This window comes from Pundamilia nyererei, unplaced genomic scaffold (genome assembly GCF_000239375.1).
Source record: "Pundamilia nyererei isolate P.nyererei 1_Seehausen unplaced genomic scaffold, PunNye1.0 scaffold00250, whole genome shotgun sequence".
Classification (NCBI taxonomy): Eukaryota; Metazoa; Chordata; class Actinopteri; order Cichliformes; family Cichlidae; genus Pundamilia; species Pundamilia nyererei.
The window spans coordinates 271,435-280,454 of record NW_005187651.1 but is presented as its reverse complement, the minus strand read 5'-3'; the positions used below and the strand labels follow the sequence as shown (position 1 = coordinate 280,454).

Sequence of the window (9,020 nt, the reverse complement as noted above, 5' to 3'; positions counted from 1 at the left end):
TTATGAAATACAATGAAACATTAAGTTTTTGTATCGGTATCAGATCAATATCGTTGACACCACCCTTGGTATCGCACATCACTACCGCCAACATCTCCACACTTTCTACACAATGTACGGTGTTAAACTGCTGATTATATCATATCTGGATGTCTGTTTTTGCCTTTAAATATGAAGATATTTTAAATCCACTGTCTCACAAGATGATAGATATGGGAAAAAACAAAACACATACACGGAGTTCATAATTTAATTTAGTGTGAACGCCATTACAAACACCAGTTAACATGTGACTGCGGCATAGAACAGGTTCTGAGGTGTGATCAGTGGCTTCTTACAGCGGCTTTGTGTAACAACATAAGGGCACTGCAGGGTGGAAACAAAGTAACAGAGAGAGGAAAAAGGTGACTTTTGTTCAATGATGGCACAGAAGGCGATTTTGTTGACTTAGTGGCTAAACAAATCATCTTCTGCCGTATGTCTAAAGCAAGGCAACACAGCATCAGGCATGTGCTTTACCTTTGAGATGATGATGACCGTTGAACTTTAACACAACAAAATAAAATCAAGATTACAGTACCAGCTTTTATATTCTAATGGCTAAAAACAGGAAAGTGATTTGTTGTGGTCTCAGTGCTTATAAATGAAATGGCAGGACTCTAACAGTAATTACATCTATTTACACGACTTTTCCTGTGCTGCAGTTTGTTCAGTACTACTGTTGTGTAGGAAGCATAATTTCATCGCAAATCTTCCCAGTCCACATTCTGGTGTCCAGTTTGAGTGGAATGATTTGGACTGCACAGAAGCTTGCGGCAACAATTCAAACATATGATGGGGTTGTCACGTCTGCGTGTTCGATCATACCTGGCTCTTCCAAAAACCACTGTACCTCCCATAAAATGACGCCGTCATGTGAGAACAAAAACACATCCTTCCTCCCGTTGGTTCAACTGCAAATTGTGAGGACGCAGTTTGACCAATAGGAGAGGATAAGCAAAGAGAGGGGCACAGACTCGATGAAACGTCCTGTGGCGTACAGGAGGCAGGAAGTGGACGAGCACAAATGGCCTTTACTGGACTTTGGTGACGGCCTCGTGGATGGACTGAGCGACGTAGTCGATATTCTTGCTGGTCAGGCCGCACATGTTGATGCGACCGCTAGCCATCAGGTACACGTGCTTCTCTTTGATCATGTACTCCACCTGTTTGGCTGTAGCACAAATTGCAACAGAGTGAGTGAACTTCATAAATGATGTGAAGATAAAGTGAGCCAAGACCGCTTGTTTCAAACAGAATATGAACTGAGGGGCTGCACAGAAGCCAAGTATAAGACATATAAAGATACTTTAACTGTGAAGAGCAGAGTCCAAGAACAGAAATATCAAGTTTAATACGTCTCCTTTAAGCATGTGTTGGGTATCTTGCAGGTCCCTCCACCACTGTGACGCTTATCTCTGATAATCCCAGTATGTTAAAAGCAGGATGTGCTTCTACATTAGTGCGTGTATGTGTGTTTTCACTCACGAGTTAGGCCGGTGAAGCTGAACATGCCAATCTGCTGAGTGATGTGGTCCCAGGTCCCCGGGGTGCCCAGAGCTTGCAGCTTGGCCTTCAGCTGATCCCTCATCAACAGAACTCGGTCTGCCATGGTCTTCACATTACCCTTCCTAAAGTGGGGAGGCGGGATGGAGACAAGTGGGGATATTTAAAAAAGGACATAAGACAGGAAATGAGAGTAAAAGCCAGCTGACAAAGACTATGAACCTCTAAAAGTAATAGCACATGAGAGAAAGGCCAAGTGTTTCCAAAATTTCAAAACCATGCTAGCATGCACATTTGGTAACAAGCATCCATGTGCATGCACCGACGAGGAAGGTAAGTTATTAATATTAATTGAATAATCAGGTAAAAGATGAAGGGTTAGCAGGAGCTAGTATGCTAATATTAAAGCGCTGACTGATGGAGCGTACCATTCTTCAAACAGCTCAGGGCTGTTGAGGGTCTTGCTGACAATGCGTGCTCCCTGAGAAGGTGGGTTGGACCAGGTCGTCCTGACAATCTTCTCCATCTGGGACAGAACGCGGGTTAGGTTCTCATTGTCCTTGGAAACCACTGTCAGGTTCCCCACTCTCTCATCTGTAAGTAGAGACAGACAAAATATGGCTTCACATAAAACTAATCGAGGGTAAGTAGAGGTATAAACAGTATAAACTTATTTTTGGCTAAAACACACAAGACTGTATGCATGAATGTACATGGACCGTGAGTACTCACTGTACAGGCCAAAGTTTTTGGAGAAGGACTGAGCTATAAAAAGCTCAAAGCCCTCGGAGACAAAGAAGCGGATGGCCCAGGCGTCTTTTTCCAGAGAGCCTGAGGCGAAGCCCTGGTAGGCGGAGTCAAAGAACACATACAGCTTCCTCCTCTGGAGAAGGAAAAGACGAAATACATACATTAAAATTCAGTTCATTTCTTTTTTTAATTACACATTAAAGCAATTTTACAAAAGAAGAAGATATTCATGGTGAGTTAGACACCACCAAGGCCATCAGATGATGGTAAAATAATGTCTTTGTACCTTCATCACTTCTGCAATCTGCTTCCATTCCTCCTGGGTCGGGTCGGTGCCAGTGGGGTTGTGTGCGCAGGCATGGAGGACAAAGATGGAGTACTCTGGAGCTTTCTGCTCAGAGAAGACAAATAATGAGTAAAAATATTCAAAATAAATGAATAAAAATGCTCCCAAAGAGTCTTCTTGTTTTCATGTCACTGTCTGTTGGGTTCTTGTAACTAAACAGGAGTCATCGTTCCATCCTCACCTCTAAATCATCCAGGAACCCAGTGAGGTCCAGGCCCCTCTGGGCAGCATCCCAGTAGTGGTAGGGGCGGATATCTTTGAAGCCAGCATCAGCAAATACACCGTTGTGGTTCTCTGGAAGAAGAAACGTTCAGCAGGTATTTACCACTTAAATCTGCTCTGATACCCACTGAGACGTTCACTTCATTATCGAAAAACAGTCAAACTTTCTCAACTACAATTTCCTGCATCCTAAAACTTCTCACTAACCCCAGGTGGGTGCCGAGACGTAGACGGGCGTGGCTGCGTTGTTGACGCCGTTGTACCACCGCCGCAGGAACTCTGCCCCAATCCTCAGTGCACCTGTCCCACCCAGAGCCTGGACTCCTCCAACCTGTGACAGGAAGCGGGCAGTGGGAAACGCAATCAGAGAAATATACGTATGATATTGAATACATGTTCCTTTTCACAGTTCGGCCAGAGAATTTTGTGATAAGGCTGCGGGTCATGCCTGCTTCTGAACACTGCTGTTAATATGCACCAACTTAATACACCAAGACTTGTTGGTCTTTCAGACCTTGCCTTCACAGGTTTTCCTGCCCTTATTGTCTTGTTTTTCACTTTTTTCCCCTGTTCTACCTAAACTGTTGCAGTGGTAAATGCTCATATTTAATATAAATTAAGTTTTAAATAATGAGGTTGCAGGGACGTGTGCGCACAAGAATTCCCTGTGAGTCAAAATCTCAGGCTTCAGATTGCTTGTTCAACTCTTCCTTGACCTCATGTAGATGAGAGGCCATCTCCTTCACACAGCTATGGTCGTAAGCACAACAGCTCCACCCACCTACTGTTCAAACTTTGCAAGGGGCAGCCAATCAGAAGAAATCTGCCTTAAAAGGAGGGGAAATAAAGGTGCTTGGGTGTGAAAGACGATAAACTGAGGGGTTCAGTGTATTCAGAACTAATACACCACCACTACTGGAGTCTGAGAAATAAAAACATGGAGCTTTAAATTAGGGTTTCTAAGGATGTTTAAAAGAGATTAAAGACGCAGGCAAACCTGATCAGCTGATACTCATCCAGTTATGTCCATTAATCAATGGAAAGCTGAGGTACAGATTAAAATTGAAAGAACTTTTAAACAATGTAAAATGTGCTTTTATTTCCTTTTTATTTCACTGCAAAAATAAACAACATTTATTACATTTGCTCCAACTGATCAAAAACCTCCATGTGTCAATGTGCATGTCCCACCCTGTTCTCCTTGATGGCAGGGCTATCGTCTCCCAGGGCGACCTTTGAGGCAGCGGAGCGGAACTCTGGCAGACCGAGGATGGGCAGGTACTCGTGGTTCAGGCTCTCGTCCTCCACGATGAGCCGCTCCACCTTTTTCACCACCGGCAGCACCCAGGGCTGGCAGTCATCAGTACGGTAAGCTGGAGGGGACACAAAGCAAAGCAAATGTTAATCCAGAAGGCACAGGTATTGCTTCTTAGGGACAGGTTGTGTAGCCTATTACTCGTGCCTGCACTTCACAAAAAAGCTTTTTTATGCTTAGTATGACGTTGATAGATATTTACAGCTGATATACTACATAACTAAATACAAACACTTTGTTTCTGCTGCTTGTGTCACTGTGTATAGCGCCATATCACCGAGTATTACAAAATTCTAGATAATACTTCAAAGATAAAAATGGTAATAACACAGCACTGCAGTCTGCAAATAGTAAAGTGAATAGAAGAAAATGCGCACAGGAAAGAATAAACTGCCATTTAACTTCATATGATGCCATATAAACTTTGAAGGTCACCGGCAAACGTGTGTAGCACATATGTGACTCCTTAGGAACTTGCACTCCCTCATACTGGTCTGGAGCATGAGCAGAGCAGGATCACATATCAGGGTTTGGCAGCGGCGGTACACAGTCACTCAGGGTCCAAAGGCGAGCACACTTAAAAGGTCAAACATGCTTATGGTGGCTTTGGGGTATGCAAAATAATTCTGTGTGTGGCCAGTACAAAATCTGAATAGAGCCCAATCTGACATCACTTTACCTGAGACGCAGATCAAGTGGCAAACAGGCCTGGAGAAATCTGGAACCCAGAAAACTCTTCCTGTTGCTTTTGTGGACTCGCTTTCAACATAATTTAACATATTAGGGTTCGATCCTGGTCGTTGTGTCCTTGGGCAAGACACTGTACCCTACCGCCTTCTGGTGTTGGCCAGAGGGGCCGATGGCACGATATGGCAGCCTCGCTTCTGTCAGTCTGCCCCAGGGCAGCTGTAGCTACAACCGTAGCTGCCTCCACCAGTGTGTGAATGTGAGAGTGAATGAATAGTGACATTGTAAAGCGCTTTGGGTGCCTTGAAAAGCGCTATATAAATCCAATCCATTATTATTAACTGATCCATTTTCACACAGAGAGAGACACTAAATTATAGAGTTAATATAAAACTACTGGAATGGTTTCTCCAGGCCAAACTGGTTTTATGCGCTCAGGTTTGTTTTGGCAACGACCGGAAAAAGTGCAACTACTGTCTCAGTCCACGATGAATCATCAGAGAAAGTGAATCTTAATAATCCTGTAGGGACCACTTTGATCGTTAAAGCATATTCTGCCCATTAGCTTTTATTCATATTTTGCATTCTGACTCTTGCCATAAAGTGTACATGCAGGTTGTGCACATGAAAAGGTGACAAACTGCTAGCTCTACATTACATCCTAAAGGCAGAATATGTTAATAGATTTAACAGCAGCTACATCAGAGGTTTGCCTTATTCTGGCTGACCTGAAGTAACTAAGTATTAGTTCACTTTAGCCAGAAGCATTGGGCTAGGAGGAGGATAGACTAGGCTCATACGAGATGACACATCTGGCACATTGGGGTTAAATCAAATTCAAATTCAAATTTTATTTGTCACGTACACAGTCATACACAGTACGATATGTAGTGAAATGCTTGGACAACTGCTCGTGACCTAAAGAAAACAAAAAAGGAAAAGGCTATGAATAAGATAGGAAATAAATATGAAAAATTAAAAAGGGTAAATTTAACTAGGAAGGAATAAAATATAAATTAAGGTTAAAAATGAAATAACTGTACAACACAAATTAGAATGAAGGGTAAATTTAACTGGGAAGAATAAGATAAAATATATAAATTAAAGTTGAAAATAAAATAACTGTACAACAAAATACACAATACACAATATAGAACTATATAAGAATGTATGAAGAAATCTAAATCTAAATAAATATATACACAATAACAGCAGCTGTACAAGTATTACAAGTTAATGTTGAAACTGTTGGGATACAAGTGTCAACCTGTTAACCTATTACAGATGACTAAAGATTTCCTGCTGGTTTATTACAGTTTAGCATAAATAGTCAGAATGAGGATAAAATAACATTAAAGAGATATTCTACAGTGCACGTTAAGTAAGGGACACAAACCAAACTAGCACAAAACCTTCCAAATGACACACGGCTTTAGCATTCATTCTAAAAACTGAACACATTTTCTTACAAAACTTTCCTAACCAACCAAGCAAACTAATGACAGTTTCAAGGACTTACCAATTATGTATCACATAATGATTGACAACGTCGCAACAAACACGACTCGTAAGATTACATATTAAAAAACAGTAAACTACTTTGATGGTACTACGTAAGAAAACTTCAGCCTGTAAGTTCCTGCTTTGACAGGATGTCAGTGTGTAAGTGGAGATTGATGAGTTCAAGGACAGATGGACAAGTAAAACAAGTCACAGCCATGCTATGCGTTTTAACATCATGATTTTAAAGTCTTTAAATGAGAAGTGTTTTGTGGTACGACATGAAGCCCTACTTCCTGGAATTGTCAATTCTTTCAGTGAGAGGTGTAACATTTGCACTAACAATGAAAAAATCCGAGCAATTTACTTGTCAACATGAGAAGAAGCTAATGCTAGCTTTGCCGCTAGCAGCTTGCAGCGAAGGTCATATATCAAACGCTGCTTACGTGTGCGAACATGATATCGCCGCCATAGCCCGAATGTACCAAACAATGTAAGCTACAAAAAGACAGGAAACACAGCTGATGCGATGTGTTTATGCTTTACAGTGCCACTACAAGAGAGAGCAAGCCAACCTAGCTTTAGCATTAGCTGACATCTAGCATCTCTTACCTCCGACGCCCAGATTCACCTTCTGTGGATGGGTGTCCTCTCTGAAGTCAGCGGTCAGTTTGAACACGGCTACCGGGGGAGCCTGGGGGACGTCGCTAAACAGGGACATGGCTCGGGATGAAATAGACGATGATCCCGGTGTTGTGCAAGAGGAGCAAATGAGGAATGGGTGTTTCTAGAGACTAACCGGGTTCACAGGTTCACCTTCACTCAAACTGGACCAGGACGCAAGAAATAGGCATCAGATCAGCTACCAATAGGAAGGGGCAGAAAACTGACGCAGCCTGTCAAGTAGCCAATGAGAGCGGAGAAATATCTTGTAGAAAAAACTACAATTATACCATAAGAAAGAAGATAATAAACCTGTGACGAGTGATAATAAGTCTATAGTCTTTGTAGTCTAAATAAGACCATCTCACTGGACATATTCGTGCCACAGGGATTTGTCCCATTTTAAAAGTAATCTATAAATAGATAAATGATGTGACATAATTCATACGCATAGTTGCCGACAACTGGACGCTGTGCAGTCTTGCTGCATTAATTCAGACCACCAGAATGAACTTAGCTTATCTTTAGGGTCAATGCTGTGTGCCTTATATGCACATTTTTAGCTGTCGTGAATGACATTATTGAGAATATTATAACTATTCTTCTTCCGTAGTTACATCCAACCTATATAAACTCATGTATGTTTTTCATAAACAATCCGTGATAAGAGTAAGTGCTTCAGATAATCAGACTTTCTTATCAAACCATCTTCGAAATTGAAGTCTGATAGTGCGTTGATGTAGGATCTGCAATCTACCGCAAGGGGTCAGTGTTGCTCTGCAGAGAAATATGCAGAGTTAGTGGCGTCTCATTGTTGTTGTAGTTTAAGTTAAACTTGGGCTAAAACATCAGTTTGGACCTGTGATTTCACAGCAGTAAAAACTATACCAACACACAACACTGGAATGGTTTGGCCAAAGCATGTTTCCTTCTTCTTCTTTTTTTTTACCCCTTTTTTGAGTCTGTAGCTTTTTTTGATTATTAAGGGAACCTCCAGTCATTTGTCAAGAGTAAATGAGTACAAATTAAAATGTAAAATCTGTCAAATTACAACAGTTAGGATTTTAATTAATGGTAGCAAATAAAATCCTTTATTGCATTTATTTTTCCACTTTACTTGTCTTACGTCATAGATCATTAAGTATCTTTTTGGCAGTTTTCTTAAAGTAAATAAATAATTTGTCCATCTCACTTTTATGGAGTTTGTACTGGACTTTAGCAGTACAAGTAGTCCTGCAAAAATATACAGAATATTTTTAAGTTTTTGTTACACTATTATCAATATAGAATAACTTAACTGATAAGTGTTTGAATTTATTTTTCACTCTTTAAATTTGTTTAGATAAATAATTAGAATGATGAATTCATATCCTTTTTAATTAACTGATAACATAATTGTTAGTCTCTTATAGAGTGATAGAGATGGTCTAGTTGGAGCAACTTTTACCACCTTTATATACTGTTGTGTAGTTTAATCTATATCACTGTTTCATATATCATACACTGATGTGTCTTCAGGTATAGGAAGTCTCAAGTTACTTTAGCTGTCATTAAAAAGTGTAACATCTGCTTGTAAATTATAATAAAAAGTATTAGGTTAAAAAAAAATCATGCATTGAAAATGTTCAAGTCTCACTTCAAAATTTTTACTTCCGACTTGCGTAGTAAGTGTCCATCACAACACACTTAAAGCATAGATCATTACACACAGAGACACGGCCTCTCCTCATAAACTTTTTGTAAACATCCAGGTGTGTTTTTCTTTTCTCTTCTTCCTACCTCTTCCCTTCACTCTCTCGTGTTTCTTCTCTCAGTCTTCCTGTTAGGTCTGAAGTGTCTGATGAATAGCCTCGGTTTCACTCCTGTATAGCCTCCACTTGCAGGCCTCCTGCAGCTATAGTAGCATGTTTTTGTGTCAGTCAAGTGTGTGACTTGCTGATGAATTTACACACACACACACACACACACACACACACACACACACACACACAC

General features: G+C 40.8%; 1 protein-coding gene across 1 annotated transcript; it reads right to left on the bottom strand.

The window, feature by feature from the left end:
• Positions 1-236: 236 nt before the first annotated feature.
• LOC102203792 (aspartate aminotransferase, cytoplasmic-like) lies at positions 237-7,227 on the bottom strand. Its single transcript, XM_005749589.1, has 9 exons — positions 6,978-7,227; positions 4,055-4,236; positions 3,071-3,194; positions 2,823-2,935; positions 2,582-2,686; positions 2,278-2,428; positions 1,974-2,139; positions 1,528-1,670; positions 237-1,213 (listed from the first exon to the last, which is right to left on the bottom strand). The coding sequence occupies exons 1-9, from the start codon at positions 7,084-7,086 to the stop codon at positions 1,074-1,076; spliced, it is 1,233 nt and encodes a 410-aa protein (XP_005749646.1). The 5' UTR covers positions 7,087-7,227; the 3' UTR covers positions 237-1,073.
• Positions 7,228-9,020: the final 1,793 nt, after the last annotated feature.

Excerpts from the sequence above, each read along its gene's own strand:
- LOC102203792 (XM_005749589.1), bottom strand. The coding sequence starts at position 7,086 with ATGTCCCTGTTTAGCGACGTCCCCCAGGCTCCCCCGGTAGCCGTGTTC. Across the intron at positions 2,429-2,581 it reads AGATTGCAGAAGTGATGAAG|AGGAGGAAGCTGTATGTGTT; the intron begins GTACAAAGACAT and ends TTCCTTCTCCAG. Across the intron at positions 1,671-1,973 it reads CCTGAGCTGTTTGAAGAATG|GAAGGGTAATGTGAAGACCA; the intron begins GTACGCTCCATC and ends TCCCCACTTTAG.